At 45.1% G+C, this 27409-nt stretch overlaps 2 protein-coding genes across 5 annotated transcripts; both read right to left on the bottom strand.

Annotated features, from left to right (window-relative positions):
- Nucleotides 1-6512: 6512 nt before the first annotated feature.
- LOC109200352 (uncharacterized) lies at nt 6513-16239 on the bottom strand. Its single transcript, XM_019355890.2, has 3 exons — nt 16203-16239; nt 7659-7869; nt 6513-7362 (listed from the first exon to the last, which is right to left on the bottom strand). The coding sequence occupies exons 2-3, from the start codon at nt 7832-7834 to the stop codon at nt 6666-6668; spliced, it is 873 nt and encodes a 290-aa protein (XP_019211435.1). The 5' UTR covers nt 7835-7869; nt 16203-16239; the 3' UTR covers nt 6513-6665.
- An 81-nt stretch (nt 16240-16320) lies between these two features.
- LOC109200351 (uncharacterized) lies at nt 16321-27348 on the bottom strand. 4 transcript variants are annotated; one of them, XM_019355888.2, is made up of 3 exons: nt 27161-27348; nt 21979-22189; nt 20828-21682 (listed from the first exon to the last, which is right to left on the bottom strand). In XM_019355888.2, exons 2-3 carry the CDS (start codon nt 22152-22154, stop codon nt 20986-20988), a joined length of 873 nt encoding a protein of 290 aa, XP_019211433.1. In that variant the 5' UTR covers nt 22155-22189; nt 27161-27348; the 3' UTR covers nt 20828-20985. The 4 variants fall into 4 exon arrangements, 2 of the variants coding, with proteins under 2 accessions (XP_019211433.1, XP_019211432.1); XR_002060520.2 differs by lacking the exons at nt 20828-21682; nt 27161-27348 and adding an exon at nt 16321-16360 and having other exon boundaries at nt 21979-22370; XR_002060519.2 differs by lacking the exons at nt 20828-21682; nt 27161-27348 and adding an exon at nt 20295-20789 and having other exon boundaries at nt 21979-22370.
- Nucleotides 27349-27409: the final 61 nt, after the last annotated feature.

A 27409-nucleotide genomic window follows, 5' to 3' on the forward strand; every position in this document is an offset into this window, starting at 1 on the left:
CTGCTCCTCCGCTCCTTTGGCTTCGGGCCGCAGACTACAATTGGAGAGCAAGACGTCGTGGCTTACCACAAATAATACAATCTCTTGTTGCATCTGTCAGTCTCTTTGCTTTGTTTGAGGGTTTGGTTTCCCAAAGCACGTCAGGTGCCTTTCTCTCCCTCTCTCTGTGTCACACACAGAGACACACACACACACACACACACACGCACAGGCAAGCACACGCACGCACGCACACACAGAGCGGCTCACCGGTCAGGGCAAAACAAGAGAAATGAGTACAGATTTCAGTGTCAGACAGGGCCTGTGGTGCTGGGACAGTGAGTCACAGTGCATGCTTTACCTGGCTGCTGCTGCCTAAAGGTCGCAGGAGGCGGAGGAGAGGAGGAGGAGATTTGGAGGCAGCGGTGGGCTGAATTTGGGTTCAGCTGATTCGGGCCCCGTGAAGCTCGGACGGCTGACTCTCTTGTGTTTCCTGTTCCTGGCATGTCCTCGTCCACACTATGAAAGGCAGCAACAAGTTTAATATTCAGAAACCTAAAGTATGTATCAGCAGCAGAATGGAGCTAACAATAAATGTTTGTTTCAGTTCTGTGAAGCTTTGAGTATTTTGGATTAGTAGCACTGCTGTGTTTGTTGCATCCTATTGCTGTAATTGTTTATATGCTTTATATATTCTGAAGCAAGTTGATCTATAGTGTTACATCATATCCTATAAGCATGTTATGTGTTTGTATACTTTCTGCCCAGTTTGACCCATTTAGCAGAAGTCAGCCTGTTTGTGTGCTTCTTTTTTTTTGTCCCTTCACTCTTTTAAAGTGGAATTTGGAAACTTCAACTACAACGAAACCAATGTAGCTTAAAGGAAAAGGGGTGAAGTATTAGAAATGCAGTTTTTAAGAAAAACTACATTAGAAATCAGGAGATCAGCTTGTGCGCTCTGGAGATAAGCTGTTGTGCCTCTGCACGTTAAGTTACAGTCAAAATTAATTTCTCTGGAGATCACCGGGTTTGAGTTGGACCGCGTACAGAGGTTCTCATGTACTTTTGTTAATGTTCTGGAATGAAACAATTGAATGAAAATTTTATGAAATTAAAAAAAAGAAAGAAAAGAAAAAGAAAAAGAAGTCAGCCTGTTTAAGGCTCTGATATCTATTCTGTATGACTCAAAGCAGTTATGACACGGTCTGCTTTTCTCACCCAATAAAGGAATATTTCATATATCAGTCTACTCTTCATCTTATCAGCAACAGTTATCACAGCTCGTACATTTGCTTTTTACACATATATGTAATGCCTTTTGTGTTGAAATGCATGGCAAGTGTCACACAAGCACACAAGGAGAAGCAGGGCAGCTTCTGTCAAAGTGTGATCTGACAAGAGGGGCTCCCTCTGCTGGCTGAATGCAGCACAAAGTGTCTGCCGCTGTTCGACCACATTATCAGCTAACAGCTTGTGACACTCAATTGCCTGTCTTCTCCACCGGAGGGCGCCCACCAGCTGGCAAGTCCAGTGCACTGCACATGAAAGGTGGTGAAAATGCAGTGACATGTGCTGTTTGTGTAAAAGACAGAGAGAGAGAAACACACACACACACACACACACACACAGACACACACACACACACACACACACACACACACACAGAGACACACTAAGTGGATCTACAGGGCAAAATGTGAATTTCAGTGCTTTGTGATCTGCCTGCCTGTCATTCTGTTTGGCTCTCTTTCGGCCCCTCTCTCTCTGTGTCACACACACACACACACGCACGCACGCACACACAGAGCGGCTCACAGATCAGGGCAAAACAAGAGAAATGAGTAGAGATGTCAGTGTGAGAGAGGGCCTGTGGTGCTGGGACAGTGAGTCACAGTGCATGCTTTACCTGGCTGCTGCTGCCTAAAGGTCGCAGGAGGCGGAGGAGAGGACGAGGAGATTTGGAGGCAGCGGTGGGCTGAATTTGGGTTCAGCTGATTCGGGCCCCGTGAAGCTCGGACGGCTGACTCTCTTGTGTTTCCTGTTCCTGGCATGTCCTCGTCCACACTATGAAAGGCAGCAACAAGTTTAATATTCAGAAACCTAAAGTATGTATCAGCAGCAGAATGGAGCTAACAATAAATGTTTGTTTCAGTTCTGTGAAGCTTTGAGTATTTTGGATTAGTAGCACTGCTGTGTTTGTTGCATCCTATTGCTGTAATTGTTTATATGCTTTATATATTCTGAAGCAAGTTGATCTATAGTGTTACATCATATCCTATAAGCATGTTATGTGTTTGTATACTTTCTGCCCAGTTTGACCCATTTAGCAGAAGTCAGCCTGTTTGTGTGCTTCTTTTTTTTGTCCCTTCACTCTTTTAAAGTGGAATTTGGAAACTTCAACTATAACCAAACCAATGTAGCTTAAAGGAAAAGGGGTGAAGTATTAGAAATGCAGTTTTTAAGAAAAACTACATTAGAAATCAGGAGATCAGCTTGTGCGCTCTGGAGATAAGCTGTTGTGCCTCTGCACGTTAAGTTACAGTCAAAATTAATTTCTCTGGAGATCACCGGGTTTGAGTTGGACCGCGTACAGAGGTTCTCATGTACTTTTGTTAATGTTCTGGAATGAAACAATTGAATGAAAATTTTATGAAATTAAAAAAAAAGAAAGAAAAGAGAAAAACAGAAGTGAGCCTGTTTAAGGCTCTGATATCTATTCTGTATGACTCAAAGCAGTTATGACACGGTCTGCTTTTCTCACCCAATAAAGGAATATTTCATATATCAGTCTACTCTTCATCTTATCAGCAACAGTTATCACAGCTCGTACATTTGCTTTTTACACATATATGTAGTCATTGAGCCAAATGTAGTAATGGCAACACACTGAAGGAACAATATTTGTCTGTTATATATAATACATGTATATATACACTGTCAAAGACACTTGTCTTTGAGTGAAGATTTAAGGTGATAGGACATATAAACAACTACAACTTGAATCTTTACTGGAGCTCATTATTTGACACAGAGTTCACTCACATGTGCTGTACCAGTGTACCTTCACATGTGATGTGACAATAAAAGTGAATTGATTTAAGACTTCAAACTCAGTGCTGTAATAACTAATAATGATTAATATAATAACTATAATATTGGCCATATCATATTTACACTGACTTTAGTCTCATGAACAACATTAACTAATTGTTACTTACTAGCTAATCTTAAAATGACTGTTCAGTACAGAAATGAAGTCCAACAATCATGTTTTACAGTCCTGTGGTCTCAGCCTCAGATACTTATTAAATCACACAAAGCTCGTGTAGAAACAAACAAATGTTCTCCTTCATTTCTGTCAACCACACGTTTCCAGCTATCATGGTTGCTAGGCAACCTGGGCAGCGCCACGGAGGCTAGATCGTCCCATTTCACAAGCCTCGCACTTCCGGCCTTAGCCGTCTTTGAGTACGCGGCCCTTGAGGACCGTTGAGGCTGCGTACTTTAAGGCTGCAGACCATGAATTGGGATACAGCCACAGACTTCAAATGTGCACTTGAATCCAAAAAGATAAAAAACGATCTCTCTCTCTTCCCCCCGTCTGTTGACATGCCACTGGGAGAGTGACGACTGCCCCTCCCCCTCTGCCCAGCAAACAGGTGGCTGTTTTTGTTGCACCCGTCCCCTCCCTTGCTGAGAGCACACACAAAAAAACAGAGCAGGCTCCCGTTATTCACTTCAAGGAGGCGGCTCTACGGGCCGTTTTTTTGCGACCGACACACACACAGTATATGTATATATTCTCAATCACATTCACACCACTCTATCATATCAGTTCCACTGCATCAAGACTATTTTATGGTGGTCAGCTGTTTTATTGCCATGTTTTTTCCATAGTAGACCGTGCCAGCAATGCGCAATTGCGCACGGGCGCAGCTTAGAGGGAACATTGCGATGGGTAATAAGCGAATGATTAATGCGGAAAACAGATGTTTGAGATGGGAAACTGTTCTTGAAGTACAGTGAGAGCTGTGCATGAACTGTGGTTTTTATCGTGTTGGAAGAAAAACAGCAAAAGTAAGAGGGAATTAATGGCTTTCAGCCCCGACGCCACTAAGCTAATTCTGATGCGTCGGGTCCGCTCTGTGTTTACCCATTTATGTGGAATGCGTTTCCTGCTCTCATTTGCTGGTTGTTGAAATAGTTTTGTGAGCTTTAACCTGAGATTCTGGCATTTCTGGTAAAATACATTTATATTCAGTCAATTCAGGATTTAAAGAATCGATATCGCTTCCTTCAAGCTACTCACCTTTCTCTGTCCACCTCCACTTTCAACTGGACTACTGCCAATTCGAGGTCACGCCCAGTAGTGGGGGGACTACCGGGGTCGGCGGCCTGGTGGTGGTCGACGGCAAATAAAAAAATAAAAAAAAAATAAAAAAGGTTGCTCATGCTCATGCTGCCCCGACATCAGGCAGCGCATATTGGGAATGGCATATGCACAGATGGGTTTTCTATCGTCCATTTGCTTGGCGGGGGAGTCTCTGGCTGGCTGGAGCGGCATCTGATAACCAACTCGCAAAATAAAACAAAAATACGAACAAAGGGAGGGATACAACATGAAATGTGGTGACATTCCTTGTTGGAATGTCAAAAGAAGGAATGTTGGGATTCAGAGATTCTTTTATTGCTACGATATAATCTGCCTTATGATGAATGCATTAATAATATGGTTTACAGTATTATTTTATCAGTAATATTCCTTACAGGGTTCATATTGCATTGAATATGTTTGTCATCACATTCATTCTATGCACAGGTAGAGTTCATTTTATACACATTGCATATCTGTGCTTGTTTAGAGTTGATGTTCCATCCAAGAGGGTTTTAAGCTTCACTGGTGAGAGTTTCCAGGTGATACATGTTGAGGGTAGATGAGAACATAGCAGGTTAATTGCATGCATGCTTACAATACACATAAATCTAGCAACAGGCCTGAGCGAAGGCCCAAGTGTCTTCTGCTCCTTCTTGAGACTTGCTGCAATTTAGTCTACTTAGTAATTAATGACGAGTGTCCATTATTAGCTCTTAGAGACCCTGAAGCTTGAAGTTTATTACCGTAAAAGGCAAGTGATATAGAAAAGAGAAGTTAGATGTCTGTTTATAGTTATTAAGATGTACATGATGTACCCTTGTCTGTAAACAATGTATTTTTGACCTGTATTTGACGTGTACATGGGGGCGTGATCCTCTATGTTATAAAACCAGAACCCAGTGTATTTTTGTCAGAGCAAAACAGGCCATATGCTGATGGTTGTTCTCCTGTGTTAATAAACTCGTCGTTTGATTGCACTTGTCTGGTGCCTCCGTCGTTTGTTGTCTGGTCTGCAGTTGATCGATCTCGCTTCACAAACAAACACGAAAACAGCAGACATTATGATACAGACTTAAAATTTGCACCGATGTTTTTTCGAAATTCTATACACGAAAAGTGAGCGCGAGAGCCCTCGGTGCGCCTGCTCGCTGCTGAAGTCAAAGTAAACTTTATTGTCATCTCCGCTACATACAGTACAGTATATAGAGAGACGAGATGAGGAGGCTCCAGTTACAGCAGTGCAAGTAAACAAACAATAAATATAAGAAGAGTAAGAAAATAAATAATTTTCATCTTCACCACTGTATGTGGAGTCTAGCAGTTATCTTTGTGACAAACATAAAGGCTCTTGCGGTGCCTGCGGGCAAAATTGGTGCTTCAGGGCACTTCTGAACTCCTTTCAGGCTCTTTTACTGGGTCTTGTTTCACTAGTGTGGGCTGTTATGCAGTGAAAGCAGGTGGGAAGATGTGAGGTACATTTCTTCAAAGAATTTGTTTTGGAAAAAATATTTTTTTAATTGGTTATGAGCAAAAATTGTTTATATAAAATAACTTTTTTTTTTTTTTAAAAAACCCCAGTTTCAACCGTAATGTGAAGTACACATTTTATTTTTTTTCCCCCCCTTTTAGTACACAACAGTCATTTTGTAAAGAAGATTTCTCAAGCAATGATCTACCCAGAACAAACATATTTATGAACTAAACTTGACAGATTGAAATGTACATCGTCTTAGTGCGACCTGGTAGATAAATTGTAAAACAAGTTATATATATATAAAACTAAACAAATATACAGCCAAAACAAAGTTGTCAGTGTAAGTAAGATGTGAACTGAACTGGGAACATGTTTCTCAGGTCTGGCAGAACAGTAGCTGATTCTATAATGAACAGAATAAATAATAACTGATAGAAGAAGAACTTATTTCTATCCAGTCTATTCACAGATGATCCTGCTAAAGTGGGTCCCCAATCTCTCCTGATTCTGGACACTTGCAAGTTCTCACACCTGGAAGTCAAGCAGGTTCCGTTTCTCCCAGGATGCTGCCATCTCAAAGGGGCAGCAGCAGCAGATGGGTGCCTTTGTTGACCTAGGAGGGAGAGCTGGAGACAGGTATTCTGAAATTGCCAAACAAAAACCAAAAATTCAAATTTTTTGTTGTTTTTGTTGAAATTGCTAGTTCTAAGCATAAAGTCAAAATAAGAGAAAGAGGGGTGGGTTGTTTTTTTGTTGTTTTTTGGAAATTGCTAGTTCTAACATAAAGTCAAAATTTAAAAAAAGGACATCATTAGAACAGGAAATCAACTTGCATGCCTATTCATTCCTGAGAAGGTCTCTTCGCTTTCTCCCAAAGCCCTTGTACGACCTTGCAGGTAGTCTTGCTGCTTTGCATTGTCCGACATACTCCTTGTATGCCACGCCAGTGGAGATTGTTGGATCAAGGTTGATAAATCCCTCTTCCTGCTGTGTCCAGTGTCTGCTGGTGTGAGCGGGCATGTACACAGCTCTCGTCTGCAATAGGTCAGGTTCCTCATCCTCTTCAAGTACAGGTGCATCCTCTTCCTCCATCTCCAGGGGAAGATCTGGAGGCAACTTTTTCTCCGTATGGGGTTTTGGGTTCCCCATTCGATAAAGGATATCGTAGTGGAGCTTATAGAGAGTGAAGCCGAAAACTTTTTCACAAACTGATGTGGAAAGGATCCTGTACTTTTGGAGCTCTGCCTGTGTCATCTTCAGCTCCAGGAGTAGGTCCTTCAGTTTCTCATAGGACACAAAATCCTTATTCATGATAAGTCCCACTGAGCTGACCAGCACCAAGACCTTGTTCCGCGTGTGCTTTTCAGTCTTCCCTGGAATCCTCTTCATCACTTGGGGCAGCCATGGCATTCCATGCTCTCTATACCTTTCAAGGTTGTGACAATCAATTGCCTGTCTTGTCCACAGGAGGGCGCCTAGCAGGGCAACAGCACTGCACTGCATATGAAAGGTGCTGAAAATGCAGTGACATGTGCTGTTTGTGTAAAAGACAGAGAGAGAGACACACACACACAGACACACACACAGAGAGACACACTAAGTGGATCTACAGGGCAAAATTTGAATTTCAGTGCTTTGTGATCTGCCTGCCTGTCATTCTGTGTGGCTCTCTTTCGGCCCCTCTCTCTCTGTGTCACACACACACACACACGCACGCACGCACACACAGAGCGGCTGAGAAATGAGAGCAAAACAAGAGAAATGAGTAGAGATGTCAGTGTGAGAGAGGGCCTGTGGTGCTGGGACAGTGAGTCACAGTGCATGCTTTACCTGGCTGCTGCTGCCGAAAGGTCCCAGTAGCAGGCGATGCGCTGCCTACTGGTCCCAGCAGGCGGAGGAGAGGAGGAGGAGATTTGGAGGCAGCGGTGGGCTGAATATGGGTTCAGCTGATTCGGGCCCTGTGAAGCTTGGATGGCTGACTCTCTTGTGTTTCCTGTTCCTGGCATGTCCTGGTGCACACATATGTGCGGCAGGATGAGGCCTGCAAGTGGCAGGGCAACACATGATCAGTTAACGCAATAACAGAATGGCCTTGTGGGTCTGTCTTTCTCTGTGCTTTGTTTGAGTGTCTGGGGGGGGGGAGGCTTTAACTCCTCTTTTGTTTTCTGTGTGCAGATCCCATTTATTTTACACTAAAGCTTAAAGCTACACAGACAAAGAAGTAATTTGTACAATACAAAAGTGAAAAGAAACCTGAAAAATATAGAGAAAGCCTAGTACACAAAAGCACTTTCCCCAGATAATCCCAAACAGTAAGAGTACTGCCTTTTGTGTTGAAATACACAGCAAGTGGCACTCTCTCTCTGTCACACACACACTCACACACACACACACACACACACACACAGAGAGACACACTAAGTGGATCTTTTTTTTTTTTTTTTTTTTTTTTTTTTTGACCTGTCCCGTTTGGTTCTTTTGCCATCAGAATTATTGTCTAAAGGCGAAGAAAGATGCCCAACGGATTTACTTTACCAAATTGACCATCCCAGCCTTGCCGTAATGGTCCATTTGATTCACCTTTTATTGTTTATTTTATTTTCACTTGCTGAATACGGGACAGACTTAACTGGGGGAAAGAAAGGGGAGAAAGAAAGAGGGAAAGAAAAACAGCGGGGAAGAGGGACGGGGAAAAAGGGCAAAAAACCAAAAACCAACAAAATAAGCAGACAAAAAATACATATATCGATCATCTGGTTCACCTGTTGAGAAAGAAAGAGAAAGCAAGCAGAAGAAAACGAGAGTAATAAACAACATCACAATGATCTATGGGAATATGACAGTAAATACTAAATATTAAACATTATTGTGCAGCACGTAAGATCGACAGCGCACAGTGTGCTTTGAGGTAAGAGCCAAAAAAGGGTGTAGTTTGTGTGTGATCACCTGTGTGTATACCTGTGAGCATGAACGCGCTTGTTTTTAAAAGGTTCCTTCATGTAATGATCTGCTAGAGGGTGTGGGGGCCACTGCCCCGTCCTCCAGGGCATGAAGCAGGTATGGAGGAGATCAAAACTCCAGACATCCAGAGGCCCCCAGAACACAAGAGACCAAGGAAGACCAACAGAGGGGCAGCCGCGTCACTATCCCAGAAAGAGCTGAGGAGAGTCCCAGATGAGGGGTCACTCAGCAGCCGCGGAGCAGAAGCCGGGGGGTTGCAGTGACGTGCCCGTGAGCTCCGCCGGCAGCCAGCTGTGCCTGAGTGACCGAGCCCTGGGCCGAGAGGCCGAGGACACCCCGCCTCCGAAGTGGCCCGAGCGAGCCCCAGGCTCCAGGCCCCGATAAGCAGCCGCCAAGGAGTGAGCCGGTGTGTACCTGGGCGCCCACCCCGGACACAGAGAACCACCAACGCACCGATGTCTGAGGCCGTCCACCACCGGCAGGGGAAGTGGTGGGGGAGATAGGCCTCCAAACCTTGGAGGGCCTGAGATGTCCCCAGAGAGGTGGCGTCTGATACCCAACCTGACATATAGACACAGACATACAGGCACACACAGATACAAACATCCATTCCCACCCTCATGCTCTCATAGGCAATTATTCCACACTCAACCAACGCGGAGACAGACATAAAGAGACGCTGTACACACAATCACTCTCCCCAAGCGTACTCTAAGAACCGGGTCCGGGTACCCTTGCCCCTGGAGGGGGAAACTGCACCCAGACCCAGGTGGTGTTACCCTTTTCCCTGCGGTGGGGAGAAGCAGACCGCCCCGACTCCGCAGCAGCAGGGAGGCCCCACATTCCAGACCCCAGTCGGACGGCCAACTCCTCCTCCTAGCCCCCCCGCTCCAGCAGGCCGCAGAAAACGGGGGTGTGTGAAGACTCCAAACCTCCCTCCACCCGCTCATATGTAGTGTTGATGTATGTGTGTTCTAAGGTGCATTTAAAACCCAGGAGGGCATGGAGCTACCTGCCAGAGCAGCAGGTAAGCGTATAGCCCCTCCTGCTAGCCCTCAATGTCTACGTGTATTTAAAATTGAGAGGTGGGCAACGACGCCAGGGGTGAGGTGTACACCCTGATGGTAATTTGGATTCTGTGTGGCGTGCCCACCCCCAAGATCCTATATGTATGTGTAATGAGAGTGTGAGTAATGTGAATGTCTAAGTTGTGGGATAAAATTGAGGCAGAGGCAGCCAGAAGGGGACAGAGGGGGGGGATGCCTCCCCTGCACCCTGGTGACACACCCCTACCCCAAGGCCCTGCATGTGTGGGTGACTGTGGTGGAGCGAGAAGAGGGAGGCAGCTGGAGATGGGGAGGGAAGGAAGGGAGGGGCAAGTGACCCCTCCCTGGGGCCAGCTCCCCCGCTGACCCCAGTAGGCACCCCCATACTCTGCAACCCGCCAGGGAAAGGGGGGCCACACTAAGTGGATCTACAGGGCAGGGGGGGGTTAGGGTTAGGGGTTAGGGTTAGGGGTTAGGACGTGGGTTACGGCCCCGTCCTCCCTGGGGAGGACCGAGGTATGCACGGTCCTTCCCTCCCGGGCCCCTCCCTCCCCGGTCCCAAGAAGACCAATCCTGGTCTTGAGATTGGGGTCGATTGATCTTGGTCTGCATACGGGAGCGACCCCTTTCCTCCTTGAACTGCTGAAAGTTGATTTGCTCAATGACGTCATGAATCTTATTCTTTTTCCTGATGAGACCCATGAATATTGCTCTCTTTCCAATATTTTTGGGAGGAAAGTGTTTCATCAGCACCTCTTCTGCTTTCTCAAACTTACTGTTTTTGATGAAAATCCCCACGATCATGTCTTTAAGAGAAGTGGACACCTTTTCATACTCCTGCTGCGGGATACTGAACTAGGGTAGGGTTAGGAGGTGGGTTACGGCCCCGTCCTCCCTGGGGAGGACCGAGGTATAGGGGTTAGGGTTAGGGGTTAGGGGTTAGGGAGAGGAAAAGTGTTCCGGTCCCTAAAGGGACGCGGAGGTGCACGGTCCTTCCCTTGGGCCCTCCCGCTACTCCACTGCCTGTTACGGCCACCAGGCACTAAGCGCCGTCCCCGGTACCGTACAGGGATCCAATCCTGGTCATCCTCCAGGTAGACCATTTTTTTGTTTTGTTTTTTGTTGTGTTGTTTTGTCTTGTCTCTGGTGAAGCCTTTGTTATCTAATAATGAAATTGTGTGGATGATGCAGCCTTTGGTATTATAGTTTAATAAAATGTATTTGTTTGTTATTTATGAATGTAGGTATGAATGGTAATGTATCTAATTAATAATGCAAAAAAGATAATAAAATGAAAAGAACGAAAAAAGTGATTTTTTTAATAAAAATAAAAAAATTAATTAATTTTTAATAAATTCAAAATAGGCCAATTAGTAGTGTGCCCGGGGCAACGTTTCGACCCAACAGGGTCTTCTTCAGGCCAGGGCACACGCTGTACAAACTGAAAAACTGGCTGCTGTAAGCTATCAGGAGATGTTGCTCCTTCGGCTGTCAGGGCAAGAATGAGGGTGTTCAGCACTCCTCCCCTTATATAGCCTCTGATGAAGTAAACTGAAAATGCAGTTTTCAATGAACTGATGTTTGGAGTTTTTGCAGCCTTGCCAATAGTGATGAAAAAAATAGAAAATAGAAAATGTGCATATAATTGAGTAATACAAAATTGTTTTTTAAGGTTTTTTAATAGTTTTTAACCAACATAAAAGTTTTAAATGAAACTTCGTTTGAAAGTGTTTTTAGTATTTTATGAACTGATTTTAAATATTTTTTTGGTGTTTTTGGTGGTTTTTATATTTTTTTCTGTTTATTCATTTTTGGTGCTTTTAATTATATTTTTAATTATGAATTTTGCATGTTTTAAAGATAAACAACGTTGTACACAATACTAACAGGAAAAATTATTTTTAACTATTTACAAACAATGTGAACAAATAGAAATGAAGTTTTTGATGTTTTTTCAAGATATTTTAGAGTTTTTTGTGTATTTTTTTGTGTATTTTTTTGTTTTTTTGCAGTGATGTTGTGTATTTTTCAATGTGTTTTAAAACAATGTTAATGAACTATTGAACATGAGGGTTCCTCACATGAGTGAGGTTTGGGGAATGAAGGGGGGGTTAGGGTTAGGGGGTTAGGGTTAGGGTTAAGGGGAGAAAAGCCAGGAGAGGATGGGACAAAAGTGTAATAACTGGAAAAGTAAGAGGCGTAGAGGGCTGATGTTTGTGTGTAGGCGGGGGTTTTGATGGGTGGCGGACGCTGTGGTGAAGTGCCGCCACCGATGGCCTTTTCGGTTCTGGAGATATGGCGAATCGGACCAAAGAGGATGGGACAAAACGGTCCCAATTGGAGAAACGAAGGTCCAAAGGGCCTGGTTCCACTGGCACTGTGTTGCCTGTGTCCGGGCGCATCCGTGGGCGCCCGACATGGCACCGTTCAGAGTACCTTTGCAGGATGGGGCAGTGGTTGGAGAGAGGTCATGTGATGCGCCCACGCATGCGGAACCCTACCCCGACTCCACGGGTGGCCGCCCTGTCTTTGTCAGACCCTCCTATCTGGAGACAGAGCTGTAAACCTTTTGGTAAGATGTCTCCCTGCACAGAAGCGCTTGCAGAAGGAGACAGCAGAAGGGAGAGAGCAGAAGCAGGCCTTTGGAGCACTGCGTCACCTGCTCCTCCGCTCCTTTGGCTTCGGGCCGCAGACTACAATTGGAGAGCAAGACGTCGTGGCTTACCACAAATAATACAATCTCTTGTTGCATCTGTCAGTCTCTTTGCTTTGTTTGAGGGTTTGGTTTTCCAAAGCACGTCAGGTGCCTTTCTCTCCCTCTCTCTGTGTCACACACAGAGACACACAGACACACACACACACACACACACGCACAGGCCACCACACGCACGCACGCACACATACACACACACAGCGGCTCACAGGTCAGGGCAAAACAAGAGAAATGAGTAGAGATGTCAGTGTGAGAGAGGGCCTGTGGTGCTGGGACAGTGAGTCACAGTCCATGCTTTACCTGGCTGCTGCTGCCGAAAGGTCCCAGTAGCAGGCGATGCGCTGCCTACTGGTCCCAGCAGGCGGAGGAGAGGACGAGGAGATTTGGAGGCAGCGTTGGGCTGAATATGGGTTCAGCTGATACGGGCCCTGTGAAGCTCGGACGGCTGACTCTCTTGTGTTTCCTGTTCTTGGCATGTCCTCGTCCACACTATGAAAGGCAGCAACAAGTTTAATATTCAGAAACCCAAAGTATGTATCAGCAGCAGAATGGAGCTAACAATAAATGTTTGTTTCAGTTCTATGAAGCTTTGAGTATTTTGGATTAGTAGCACTGCTGTGTTTGTTGCATCCTATTGCTGTAATTGTTTATATGCTTTATATATTCTGAAGCAAGTTGATCTATAGAGTTACATCATATCCTATAAGGATGTTATGTTTTTGTATACTTTCTGCCCAGTTTGACCCATTTAGCAGAAGTCAGCCTGTTTGTGTGCTTTTTTTTTTCTCCTTCACTTTTGTAAAGTGGAATTTGGAAACTTCAACTATAACAAAACCAATGTAGCTTAAAGGAAAAGGGGTGAAGTATTAGAAATGCAGTTTTTAAGAAAAACTACATTAGAAATCAGGAGATCAGCTTGTGCGCTCTGGAGATAAGCTGTTGTGCCTCTGCACGTTAAGTTACAGTCAAAATTAATTTCTCTGGAGATCACCGGGTTTGAGTTGGACCGCGTACAGAGGTTCTCATGTACTTTTGTTAATGTTCTGGAATGAAACAATTGAATTAAAATTTTATGAAATTAAAAAAAAAAAGAAAGAAAAGAAAAAAACAGAAGTCAGCCTGTTTAAGGCTCTGATATCTATTCTGTATGACTCAGGGTAGGGTTAGGGTTAGGGTTAGGGTTAGGGTTAGGGTTAGGGTTAGGGTTAGGGGGTTAGGGTTAGGGTTAGGGTTAGGGTTAGGGTTAGGGTAAGGGGAGAAAAGCCAGGAGAGGATGGGACAAAAGTGTAATAACTGGAAAAGTAAGAGGCGTAGAGGGCTGATGTTGGTGTGTAGGCGGGGGTTTTGATGGGTGGCGGACGCTGTGGTGAAGTGCCGGCACCGATGGCCTTTTCGGTTCTGGAGATATGGCGAATCGGACCAAAGAGGATGGGACAAAACGGTCCCAATTGGAGATACGAAGGTCCAAAGGGCCTGGTTCCACTGGCACTGTGTCGCCTGTGTCCGGGCGCATCCGTGGGCGCCCGACATGGCACCGTTGAGAGTACCTTTGCAGGATGGGGCAGTGGTTGGAGAGAGGTCATGTGATGCGCCCACGCATGCGGAACCCTACCCCGACTCCACGGGTGGCCGCCCTGTCTTTGTCAGACCCTCCTATCTGGAGACAGAGCTGTAAACCTTTTGGTAAGACGTCTCCCTGCACAGAAGCGCTTGCAGAAGGAGACAGCAGAAGGGAGAGAGCAGAAGCAGGCCTTTGGAGCACTGCGTCACCTGCTCCTCCGCTCCTTTGGCTTCGGGCCGCAGACTACAATTGGAGAGCAAGACGTCGTGGCTTACCACAAATAATACAATCTCTTGTTGCATCTGTCAGTCTCTTTGCTTTGTTTGAGGGTTTGGTTTCCCAAAGCACGTCAGGTGCCTTTCTCTCCCTCTCTCTGTGTCACACACAGAGACACACACACACACACACACACACGCACAGGCAAGCACACGCACGCACGCACACACAGAGCGGCTCACCGGTCAGGGCAAAACAAGAGAAATGAGTACAGATTTCAGTGTCAGACAGGGCCTGTGGTGCTGGGACAGTGAGTCACAGTGCATGCTTTACCTGGCTGCTGCTGCCTAAAGGTCGCAGGAGGCGGAGGAGAGGAGGAGGAGATTTGGAGGCAGCGGTGGGCTGAATTTGGGTTCAGCTGATTCGGGCCCCGTGAAGCTCGGACGGCTGACTCTCTTGTGTTTCCTGTTCCTGGCATGTCCTCGTCCACACTATGAAAGGCAGCAACAAGTTTAATATTCAGAAACCTAAAGTATGTATCAGCAGCAGAATGGAGCTAACAATAAATGTTTGTTTCAGTTCTGTGAAGCTTTGAGTATTTTGGATTAGTAGCACTGCTGTGTTTGTTGCATCCTATTGCTGTAATTGTTTATATGCTTTATATATTCTGAAGCAAGTTGATCTATAGTGTTACATCATATCCTATAAGCATGTTATGTGTTTGTATACTTTCTGCCCAGTTTGACCCATTTAGCAGAAGTCAGCCTGTTTGTGTGCTTCTTTTTTTTTGTCCCTTCACTCTTTTAAAGTGGAATTTGGAAACTTCAACTACAACGAAACCAATGTAGCTTAAAGGAAAAGGGGTGAAGTATTAGAAATGCAGTTTTTAAGAAAAACTACATTAGAAATCAGGAGATCAGCTTGTGCGCTCTGGAGATAAGCTGTTGTGCCTCTGCACGTTAAGTTACAGTCAAAATTAATTTCTCTGGAGATCACCGGGTTTGAGTTGGACCGCGTACAGAGGTTCTCATGTACTTTTGTTAATGTTCTGGAATGAAACAATTGAATGAAAATTTTATGAAATTAAAAAAAAAGAAAGAAAAGAAAAAGAAAAAGAAGTCAGCCTGTTTAAGGCTCTGATATCTATTCTGTATGACTCAAAGCAGTTATGACACGGTCTGCTTTTCTCACCCAATAAAGGAATATTTCATATATCAGTCTACTCTTCATCTTATCAGCAACAGTTATCACAGCTCGTACATTTGCTTTTTACACATATATGTAATGCCTTTTGTGTTGAAATGCATGGCAAGTGTCACACAAGCACACAAGGAGAAGCAGGGCAGCTTCTGTCAAAGTGTGATCTGACAAGAGGGGCTCCCTCTGCTGGCTGAATGCAGCACAAAGTGTCTGCCGCTGTTCGACCACATTATCAGCTAACAGCTTGTGACACTCAATTGCCTGTCTTCTCCACCGGAGGGCGCCCACCAGCTGGCAAGTCCAGTGCACTGCACATGAAAGGTGGTGAAAATGCAGTGACATGTGCTGTTTGTGTAAAAGACAGAGAGAGAGAAACACACACACACACACACACACACACAGACACACACACACACACACACACACACACACACAGAGACACACTAAGTGGATCTACAGGGCAAAATGTGAATTTCAGTGCTTTGTGATCTGCCTGCCTGTCATTCTGTTTGGCTCTCTTTCGGCCCCTCTCTCTCTGTGTCACACACACACACACACGCACGCACGCACACACAGAGCGGCTCACAGATCAGGGCAAAACAAGAGAAATGAGTAGAGATGTCAGTGTGAGAGAGGGCCTGTGGTGCTGGGACAGTGAGTCACAGTGCATGCTTTACCTGGCTGCTGCTGCCTAAAGGTCGCAGGAGGCGGAGGAGAGGACGAGGAGATTTGGAGGCAGCGGTGGGCTGAATTTGGGTTCAGCTGATTCGGGCCCCGTGAAGCTCGGACGGCTGACTCTCTTGTGTTTCCTGTTCCTGGCATGTCCTCGTCCACACTATGAAAGGCAGCAACAAGTTTAATATTCAGAAACCTAAAGTATGTATCAGCAGCAGAATGGAGCTAACAATAAATGTTTGTTTCAGTTCTGTGAAGCTTTGAGTATTTTGGATTAGTAGCACTGCTGTGTTTGTTGCATCCTATTGCTGTAATTGTTTATATGCTTTATATATTCTGAAGCAAGTTGATCTATAGTGTTACATCATATCCTATAAGCATGTTATGTGTTTGTATACTTTCTGCCCAGTTTGACCCATTTAGCAGAAGTCAGCCTGTTTGTGTGCTTCTTTTTTTTTGTCCCTTCACTCTTTTAAAGTGGAATTTGGAAACTTCAACTATAACCAAACCAATGTAGCTTAAAGGAAAAGGGGTGAAGTATTAGAAATGCAGTTTTTAAGAAAAACTACATTAGAAATCAGGAGATCAGCTTGTGCGCTCTGGAGATAAGCTGTTGTGCCTCTGCACGTTAAGTTACAGTCAAAATTAATTTCTCTGGAGATCACCGGGTTTGAGTTGGACCGCGTACAGAGGTTCTCATGTACTTTTGTTAATGTTCTGGAATGAAACAATTGAATGAAAATTTTATGAAATTAAAAAAAAAGAAAGAAAAGAGAAAAACAGAAGTGAGCCTGTTTAAGGCTCTGATATCTATTCTGTATGACTCAAAGCAGTTATGACACGGTCTGCTTTTCTCACCCAATAAAGGAATATTTCATATATCAGTCTACTCTTCATCTTATCAGCAACAGTTATCACAGCTCGTACATTTGCTTTTTACACATATATGTAGTCATTGAGCCAAATGTAGTAATGGCAACACACTGAAGGAACAATATTTGTCTGTTATATATAATACATGTATATATACACTGTCAAAGACACTTGTCTTTGAGTGAAGATTTAAGGTGATAGGACATATAAACAACTACAACTTGAATCTTTACTGGAGCTCATTATTTGACACAGAGTTCACTCACATGTGCTGTACCAGTGTACCTTCACATGTGATGTGACAATAAAAGTGAATTGATTTAAGACTTCAAACTCAGTGCTGTAATAACTAATAATGATTAATATAATAACTATAATATTGGCCATATCATATTTACACTGACTTTAGTCTCATGAACAACATTAACTAATTGTTACTTACTAGCTAATCTTAAAATGACTGTTCAGTACAGAAATGAAGTCCAACAATCATGTTTTACAGTCCTGTGGTCTCAGCCTCAGATACTTATTAAATCACACAAAGCTCGTGTAGAAACAAACAAATGTTCTCCTTCATTTCTGTCAACCACACGTTTCCAGCTATCATGGTTGCTAGGCAACCTGGGCAGCGCCACGGAGGCTAGATCGTCCCATTTCACAAGCCTCGCACTTCCGGCCTTAGCCGTCTTTGAGTACGCGGCCCTTGAGGACCGTTGAGGCTGCGTACTTTAAGGCTGCAGACCATGAATTGGGATACAGCCACAGACTTCAAATGTGCACTTGAATCCAAAAAGATAAAAAACGATCTCTCTCTCTTCCCCCCCGTCTGTTGACATGCCACTGGGAGAGTGACGACTGCCCCTCCCCCCTCTGCCCAGCAAACAGGTGGCTGTTTTTGTTGCACCCGTCCCCTCCCTTGCTGAGAGCACACACAAAAAAACAGAGCAGGCTCCCGTTATTCACTTCAAGGAGGCGGCTCTACGGGCCGTTTTTTTTGCGACCGACACACACACAGTATATGTATATATTCTCAATCACATTCACACCACTCTATCATATCAGTTCCACTGCATCAAGACTATTTTATGGTGGTCAGCTGTTTTATTGCCATGTTTTTTCCATAGTAGACCGTGCCAGCAATGCGCAATTGCGCACGGGCGCAGCTTAGAGGGAACATTGCGATGGGTAATAAGCGAATGATTAATGCGGAAAACAGATGTTTGAGATGGGAAACTGTTCTTGAAGTACAGTGAGAGCTGTGCATGAACTGTGGTTTTTATCGTGTTGGAAGAAAAACAGCAAAAGTAAGAGGGAATTAATGGCTTTCAGCCCCGACGCCACTAAGCTAATTCTGATGCGTCGGGTCCGCTCTGTGTTTACCCATTTATGTGGAATGCGTTTCCTGCTCTCATTTGCTGGTTGTTGAAATAGTTTTGTGAGCTTTAACCTGAGATTCTGGCATTTCTGGTAAAATACATTTATATTCAGTCAATTCAGGATTTAAAGAATCGATATCGCTTCCTTCAAGCTACTCACCTTTCTCTGTCCACCTCCACTTTCAACTGGACTACTGCCAATTCGAGGTCACGCCCAGTAGTGGGGGGGACTACCGGGGTCGGCGGCCTGGTGGTGGTCGACGGCAAATAAAAAAATAAAAAAAAAATAAAAAAGGTTGCTCATGCTCATGCTGCCCCGACATCAGGCAGCGCATATTGGGAATGGCATATGCACAGATGGGTTTTCTATCGTCCATTTGCTTGGCGGGGGAGTCTCTGGCTGGCTGGAGCGGCATCTGATAACCAACTCGCAAAATAAAACAAAAATACGAACAAAGGGAGGGATACAACATGAAATGTGGTGACATTCCTTGTTGGAATGTCAAAAGAAGGAATGTTGGGATTCAGAGATTCTTTTATTGCTACGATATAATCTGCCTTATGATGAATGCATTAATAATATGGTTTACAGTATTATTTTATCAGTAATATTCCTTACAGGGTTCATATTGCATTGAATATGTTTGTCATCACATTCATTCTATGCACAGGTAGAGTTCATTTTATACACATTGCATATCTGTGCTTGTTTAGAGTTGATGTTCCATCCAAGAGGGTTTTAAGCTTCACTGGTGAGAGTTTCCAGGTGATACATGTTGAGGGTAGATGAGAACATAGCAGGTTAATTGCATGCATGCTTACAATACACATAAATCTAGCAACAGGCCTGAGCGAAGGCCCAAGTGTCTTCTGCTCCTTCTTGAGACTTGCTGCAATTTAGTCTACTTAGTAATTAATGACGAGTGTCCATTATTAGCTCTTAGAGACCCTGAAGCTTGAAGTTTATTACCGTAAAAGGCAAGTGATATAGAAAAGAGAAGTTAGATGTCTGTTTATAGTTATTAAGATGTACATGATGTACCCTTGTCTGTAAACAATGTATTTTTGACCTGTATTTGACGTGTACATGGGGGCGTGATCCTCTATGTTATAAAACCAGAACCCAGTGTATTTTTGTCAGAGCAAAACAGGCCATATGCTGATGGTTGTTCTCCTGTGTTAATAAACTCGTCGTTTGATTGCACTTGTCTGGTGCCTCCGTCGTTTGTTGTCTGGTCTGCAGTTGATCGATCTCGCTTCACAAACAAACACGAAAACAGCAGACATTATGATACAGACTTAAAATTTGCACCGATGTTTTTTCGAAATTCTATACACGAAAAGTGAGCGCGAGAGCCCTCGGTGCGCCTGCTCGCTGCTGAAGTCAAAGTAAACTTTATTGTCATCTCCGCTACATACAGTACAGTATATAGAGAGACGAGATGAGGAGGCTCCAGTTACAGCAGTGCAAGTAAACAAACAATAAATATAAGAAGAGTAAGAAATAAATAATTTTCATCTTCACCACTGTATGTGGAGTCTAGCAGTTATCTTTGTGACAAACATAAAGGCTCTTGCGGTGCCTGCGGGCAAAATTGGTGCTTCAGGGCACTTCTGAACTCCTTTCAGGCTCTTTTACTGGGTCTTGTTTCACTAGTGTGGGCTGTTATGCAGTGAAAGCAGGTGGGAAGATGTGAGGTACATTTCTTCAAAGAATTTGTTTTGGAAAAAATATTTTTTTAATTGGTTATGAGCAAAAATTGTTTATATAAAATAACTTTTTTTTTTTTTAAAAAACCCCAGTTTCAACCGTAATGTGAAGTACACATTTTATTTTTTTCCCCCCCTTTTAGTACACAACAGTCATTTTGTAAAGAAGATTTCTCAAGCAATGATCTACCCAGAACAAACATATTTATGAACTAAACTTGACAGATTGAAATGTACATCGTCTTAGTGCGACCTGGTAGATAAATTGTAAAACAAGTTATATATATATAAAACTAAACAAATATACAGCCAAAACAAAGTTGTCAGTGTAAGTAAGATGTGAACTGAACTGGGAACATGTTTCTCAGGTCTGGCAGAACAGTAGCTGATTCTATAATGAACAGAATAAATAATAACTGATAGAAGAAGAACTTATTTCTATCCAGTCTATTCACAGATGATCCTGCTAAAGTGGGTCCCCCAATCTCTCCTGATTCTGGACACTTGCAAGTTCTCACACCTGGAAGTCAAGCAGGTTCCGTTTCTCCCAGGATGCTGCCATCTCAAAGGGGCAGCAGCAGCAGATGGGTGCCTTTGTTGACCTAGGAGGGAGAGCTGGAGACAGGTATTCTGAAATTGCCAAACAAAAACCAAAAATTCAAATTTTTTGTTGTTTTTGTTGAAATTGCTAGTTCTAAGCATAAAGTCAAAATAAGAGAAAGAGGGGTGGGTTGTTTTTTTGTTGTTTTTTTGAAATTGCTAGTTCTAACATAAAGTCAAAATTTAAAAAAAGGACATCATTAGAACAGGAAATCAACTTGCATGCCTATTCATTCCTGAGAAGGTCTCTTCGCTTTCTCCCAAAGCCCTTGTACGACCTTGCAGGTAGTCTTGCTGCTTTGCATTGTCCGACATACTCCTTGTATGCCACGCCAGTGGAGATTGTTGGATCAAGGTTGATAAATCCCTCTTCCTGCTGTGTCCAGTGTCTGCTGGTGTGAGCGGGCATGTACACAGCTCTCGTCTGCAATAGGTCAGGTTCCTCATCCTCTTCAAGTACAGGTGCATCCTCTTCCTCCATCTCCAGGGGAAGATCTGGAGGCAACTTTTTCTCCGTATGGGGTTTTGGGTTCCCCATTCGATAAAGGATATCGTAGTGGAGCTTATAGAGAGTGAAGCCGAAAACTTTTTCACAAACTGATGTGGAAAGGATCCTGTACTTTTGGAGCTCTGCCTGTGTCATCTTCAGCTCCAGGAGTAGGTCCTTCAGTTTCTCATAGGACACAAAATCCTTATTCATGATAAGTCCCACTGAGCTGACCAGCACCAAGACCTTGTTCCGCGTGTGCTTTTCAGTCTTCCCTGGAATCCTCTTCATCACTTGGGGCAGCCATGGCATTCCATGCTCTCTATACCTTTCAAGGTTGTGACAATCAATTGCCTGTCTTGTCCACAGGAGGGCGCCTAGCAGGGCAACAGCACTGCACTGCATATGAAAGGTGCTGAAAATGCAGTGACATGTGCTGTTTGTGTAAAAGACAGAGAGAGAGACACACACACACAGACACACACACAGAGAGACACACTAAGTGGATCTACAGGGCAAAATTTGAATTTCAGTGCTTTGTGATCTGCCTGCCTGTCATTCTGTGTGGCTCTCTTTCGGCCCCTCTCTCTCTGTGTCACACACACACACACACGCACGCACGCACACACAGAGCGGCTGAGAAATGAGAGCAAAACAAGAGAAATGAGTAGAGATGTCAGTGTGAGAGAGGGCCTGTGGTGCTGGGACAGTGAGTCACAGTGCATGCTTTACCTGGCTGCTGCTGCCGAAAGGTCCCAGTAGCAGGCGATGCGCTGCCTACTGGTCCCAGCAGGCGGAGGAGAGGAGGAGGAGATTTGGAGGCAGCGGTGGGCTGAATATGGGTTCAGCTGATTCGGGCCCTGTGAAGCTTGGATGGCTGACTCTCTTGTGTTTCCTGTTCCTGGCATGTCCTGGTGCACACATATGTGCGGCAGGATGAGGCCTGCAAGTGGCAGGGCAACACATGATCAGTTAACGCAATAACAGAATGGCCTTGTGGGTCTGTCTTTCTCTGTGCTTTGTTTGAGTGTCTGGGGGGGGGGAGGCTTTAACTCCTCTTTTGTTTTCTGTGTGCAGATCCCATTTATTTTACACTAAAGCTTAAAGCTACACAGACAAAGAAGTAATTTGTACAATACAAAAGTGAAAAGAAACCTGAAAATATAGAGAAAGCCTAGTACACAAAAGCACTTTCCCCAGATAATCCCAAACAGTAAGAGTACTGCCTTTTGTGTTGAAATACACAGCAAGTGGCACTCTCTCTCTGTCACACACACACTCACACACACACACACACACACACACAGAGAGACACACTAAGTGGATCTTTTTTTTTTTTTTTTTTTTTTTTTTTTGACCTGTCCCGTTTGGTTCTTTTGCCATCAGAATTATTGTCTAAAGGCGAAGAAAGATGCCCAACGGATTTACTTTACCAAATTGACCATCCCAGCCTTGCCGTAATGGTCCATTTGATTCACCTTTTATTGTTTATTTTATTTTCACTTGCTGAATACGGGACAGACTTAACTGGGGGAAAGAAAGGGGAGAAAGAAAGAGGGAAAGAAAAACAGCGGGGAAGAGGGACGGGGAAAAAGGGCAAAAAACCAAAAACCAACAAAATAAGCAGACAAAAAATACATATATCGATCATCTGGTTCACCTGTTGAGAAAGAAAGAGAAAGCAAGCAGAAGAAAACGAGAGTAATAAACAACATCACAATGATCTATGGGAATATGACAGTAAATACTAAATATTAAACATTATTGTGCAGCACGTAAGATCGACAGCGCACAGTGTGCTTTGAGGTAAGAGCCAAAAAGGGTGTAGTTTGTGTGTGATCACCTGTGTGTATACCTGTGAGCATGAACGCGCTTGTTTTTAAAAGGTTCCTTCATGTAATGATCTGCTAGAGGGTGTGGGGGGCCACTGCCCCGTCCTCCAGGGCATGAAGCAGGTATGGAGGAGATCAAAACTCCAGACATCCAGAGGCCCCCAGAACACAAGAGACCAAGGAAGACCAACAGAGGGGCAGCCGCGTCACTATCCCAGAAAGAGCTGAGGAGAGTCCCAGATGAGGGGTCACTCAGCAGCCGCGGAGCAGAAGCCGGGGGGGTTGCAGTGACGTGCCCGTGAGCTCCGCCGGCAGCCAGCTGTGCCTGAGTGACCGAGCCCTGGGCCGAGAGGCCGAGGACACCCCGCCTCCGAAGTGGCCCGAGCGAGCCCCAGGCTCCAGGCCCCGATAAGCAGCCGCCAAGGAGTGAGCCGGTGTGTACCTGGGCGCCCACCCCCGGACACAGAGAACCACCAACGCACCGATGTCTGAGGCCGTCCACCACCGGCAGGGGAAGTGGTGGGGGGAGATAGGCCTCCAAACCTTGGAGGGCCTGAGATGTCCCCAGAGAGGTGGCGTCTGATACCCAACCTGACATATAGACACAGACATACAGGCACACACAGATACAAACATCCATTCCCACCCTCATGCTCTCATAGGCAATTATTCCACACTCAACCAACGCGGAGACAGACATAAAGAGACGCTGTACACACAATCACTCTCCCCAAGCGTACTCTAAGAACCGGGTCCGGGTACCCTTGCCCCTGGAGGGGGAAACTGCACCCAGACCCAGGTGGTGTTACCCTTTTCCCTGCGGTGGGGAGAAGCAGACCGCCCCGACTCCGCAGCAGCAGGGAGGCCCCACATTCCAGACCCCAGTCGGACGGCCAACTCCTCCTCCTAGCCCCCCGCTCCAGCAGGCCGCAGAAAACGGGGGTGTGTGAAGACTCCAAACCTCCCTCCACCCGCTCATATGTAGTGTTGATGTATGTGTGTTCTAAGGTGCATTTAAAACCCAGGAGGGCATGGAGCTACCTGCCAGAGCAGCAGGTAAGCGTATAGCCCCTCCTGCTAGCCCTCAATGTCTACGTGTATTTAAAATTGAGAGGTGGGCAACGACGCCAGGGGTGAGGTGTACACCCTGATGGTAATTTGGATTCTGTGTGGCGTGCCCACCCCCAAGATCCTATATGTATGTGTAATGAGAGTGTGAGTAATGTGAATGTCTAAGTTGTGGGATAAAATTGAGGCAGAGGCAGCCAGAAGGGGACAGAGGGGGGGATGCCTCCCCTGCACCCTGGTGACACACCCCTACCCCAAGGCCCTGCATGTGTGGGTGACTGTGGTGGAGCGAGAAGAGGGAGGCAGCTGGAGATGGGGAGGGAAGGAAGGGAGGGGCAAGTGACCCCTCCCTGGGGCCAGCTCCCCCGCTGACCCCAGTAGGCACCCCCATACTCTGCAACCCGCCAGGGAAAGGGGGCCACACTAAGTGGATCTACAGGGCAGGGGGGGTTAGGGTTAGGGGTTAGGGTTAGGGGTTAGGACGTGGGTTACGGCCCCGTCCTCCTGGGGAGGACCGAGGTATGCACGGTCCTTCCCTCCCGGGCCCCTCCCTCCCCGGTCCCAAGAAGACCAATCCTGGTCTTGAGATTGGGGTCGATTGATCTTGGTCTGCATACGGGAGCGACCCCTTTCCTCCTTGAACTGCTGAAAGTTGATTTGCTCAATGACGTCATGAATCTTATTCTTTTTCCTGATGAGACCCATGAATATTGCTCTCTTTCCAATATTTTTGGGAGGAAAGTGTTTCATCAGCACCTCTTCTGCTTTCTCAAACTTACTGTTTTTGATGAAAATCCCCACGATCATGTCTTTAAGAGAAGTGGACACCTTTTCATACTCCTGCTGCGGGATACTGAACTAGGGTAGGGTTAGGAGGTGGGTTACGGCCCCGTCCTCCCTGGGGAGGACCGAGGTATAGGGGTTAGGGTTAGGGGTTAGGGGTTAGGGAGAGGAAAAGTGTTCCGGTCCCTAAAGGGACGCGGAGGTGCACGGTCCTTCCCTTGGGCCCTCCCGCTACTCCACTGCCTGTTACGGCCACCAGGCACTAAGCGCCGTCCCGGTACCGTACAGGGATCCAATCCTGGTCATCCTCCAGGTAGACCATTTTTTTGTTTTGTTTTTTGTTGTGTTGTTTGTCTTGTCTCTGGTGAAGCCTTTGTTATCTAATAATGAAATTGTGTGGATGATGCAGCCTTTGGTATTATAGTTTAATAAAATGTATTTGTTTGTTATTTATGAATGTAGGTATGAATGGTAATGTATCTAATTAATAATGCAAAAAAGATAATAAAATGAAAAGAACGAAAAAAGTGATTTTTTTAATAAAAATAAAAAAATTAATTAATTTTTAATAAATTCAAAATAGGCCAATTAGTAGTGTGCCCGGGGCAACGTTTCGACCCAACAGGGTCTTCTTCAGGCCAGGGCACACGCTGTACAAACTGAAAAACTGGCTGCTGTAAGCTATCAGGAGATGTTGCTCCTTCGGCTGTCAGGGCAAGAATGAGGGTGTTCAGCACTCCTCCCCTTATATAGCCTCTGATGAAGTAAACTGAAAATGCAGTTTTCAATGAACTGATGTTTGGAGTTTTTGCAGCCTTGCCAATAGTGATGAAAAAAATAGAAAATAGAAAATGTGCATATAATTGAGTAATACAAAATTGTTTTTTAAGGTTTTTTAATAGTTTTTAACCAACATAAAAGTTTTAAATGAAACTTCGTTTGAAAGTGTTTTTAGTATTTTATGAACTGATTTTAAATATTTTTTTGGTGTTTTTGGTGGTTTTTATATTTTTTTCTGTTTATTCATTTTTGGTGCTTTTAATTATATTTTTAATTATGAATTTTGCATGTTTTAAAGATAAACAACGTTGTACACAATACTAACAGGAAAAATTATTTTTAACTATTTACAAACAATGTGAACAAATAGAAATGAAGTTTTTGATGTTTTTTCAAGATATTTTAGAGTTTTTTGTGTATTTTTTTGTGTATTTTTTTGTTTTTTTGCAGTGATGTTGTGTATTTTTCAATGTGTTTTAAAACAATGTTAATGAACTATTGAACATGAGGGTTCCTCACATGAGTGAGGTTTGGGGAATGAAGGGGGGGTTAGGGTTAGGGGGTTAGGGTTAGGGTTAAGGGGAGAAAAGCCAGGAGAGGATGGGACAAAAGTGTAATAACTGGAAAAGTAAGAGGCGTAGAGGGCTGATGTTTGTGTGTAGGCGGGGGTTTTGATGGGTGGCGGACGCTGTGGTGAAGTGCCGGCACCGATGGCCTTTTCGGTTCTGGAGATATGGCGAATCGGACCAAAGAGGATGGGACAAAACGGTCCCAATTGGAGAAACGAAGGTCCAAAGGGCCTGGTTCCACTGGCACTGTGTTGCCTGTGTCCGGGCGCATCCGTGGGCGCCCGACATGGCACCGTTCAGAGTACCTTTGCAGGATGGGGCAGTGGTTGGAGAGAGGTCATGTGATGCGCCCACGCATGCGGAACCCTACCCCGACTCCACGGGTGGCCGCCCTGTCTTTGTCAGACCCTCCTATCTGGAGACAGAGCTGTAAACCTTTTGGTAAGATGTCTCCCTGCACAGAAGCGCTTGCAGAAGGAGACAGCAGAAGGGAGAGAGCAGAAGCAGGCCTTTGGAGCACTGCGTCACCTGCTCCTCCGCTCCTTTGGCTTCGGGCCGCAGACTACAATTGGAGAGCAAGACGTCGTGGCTTACCACAAATAATACAATCTCTTGTTGCATCTGTCAGTCTCTTTGCTTTGTTTGAGGGTTTGGTTTTCCAAAGCACGTCAGGTGCCTTTCTCTCCCTCTCTCTGTGTCACACACAGAGACACACAGACACACACACACACACACACACGCACAGGCCAGCACACGCACGCACGCACACATACACACACACAGCGGCTCACAGGTCAGGGCAAAACAAGAGAAATGAGTAGAGATGTCAGTGTGAGAGAGGGCCTGTGGTGCTGGGACAGTGAGTCACAGTGCATGCTTTACCTGGCTGCTGCTGCCGAAAGGTCCCAGTAGCAGGCGATGCGCTGCCTACTGGTCCCAGCAGGCGGAGGAGAGGACGAGGAGATTTGGAGGCAGCGTTGGGCTGAATATGGGTTCAGCTGATACGGGCCCTGTGAAGCTCGGACGGCTGACTCTCTTGTGTTTCCTGTTCTTGGCATGTCCTCGTCCACACTATGAAAGGCAGCAACAAGTTTAATATTCAGAAACCCAAAGTATGTATCAGCAGCAGAA

Source organism: Oreochromis niloticus, unplaced genomic scaffold (genome assembly GCF_001858045.2).
Source record: "Oreochromis niloticus isolate F11D_XX unplaced genomic scaffold, O_niloticus_UMD_NMBU tig00006735_pilon, whole genome shotgun sequence".
Taxonomy (NCBI): domain Eukaryota; kingdom Metazoa; phylum Chordata; class Actinopteri; order Cichliformes; family Cichlidae; genus Oreochromis; species Oreochromis niloticus.

Coding starts and splice junctions, on each gene's coding strand:
- LOC109200351 (XM_019355888.2), bottom strand. CDS start 22,154: ATGCCAGGAACAGGAAACACAAGAGAGTCAGCCATCCAAGCTTCACAG. Junction 21,683..21,978: donor CTTTCGGCAGCAGCAGCCAG/GTAAAGCATGCA, acceptor TTACACAAACAG/CACATGTCACTGCATTTTCA.
- LOC109200352 (XM_019355890.2), bottom strand. CDS start 7,834: ATGCCAGGAACAGGAAACACAAGAGAGTCAGCCATCCAAGCTTCACAG. Junction 7,363..7,658: donor CTTTCGGCAGCAGCAGCCAG/GTAAAGCATGCA, acceptor TTACACAAACAG/CACATGTCACTGCATTTTCA.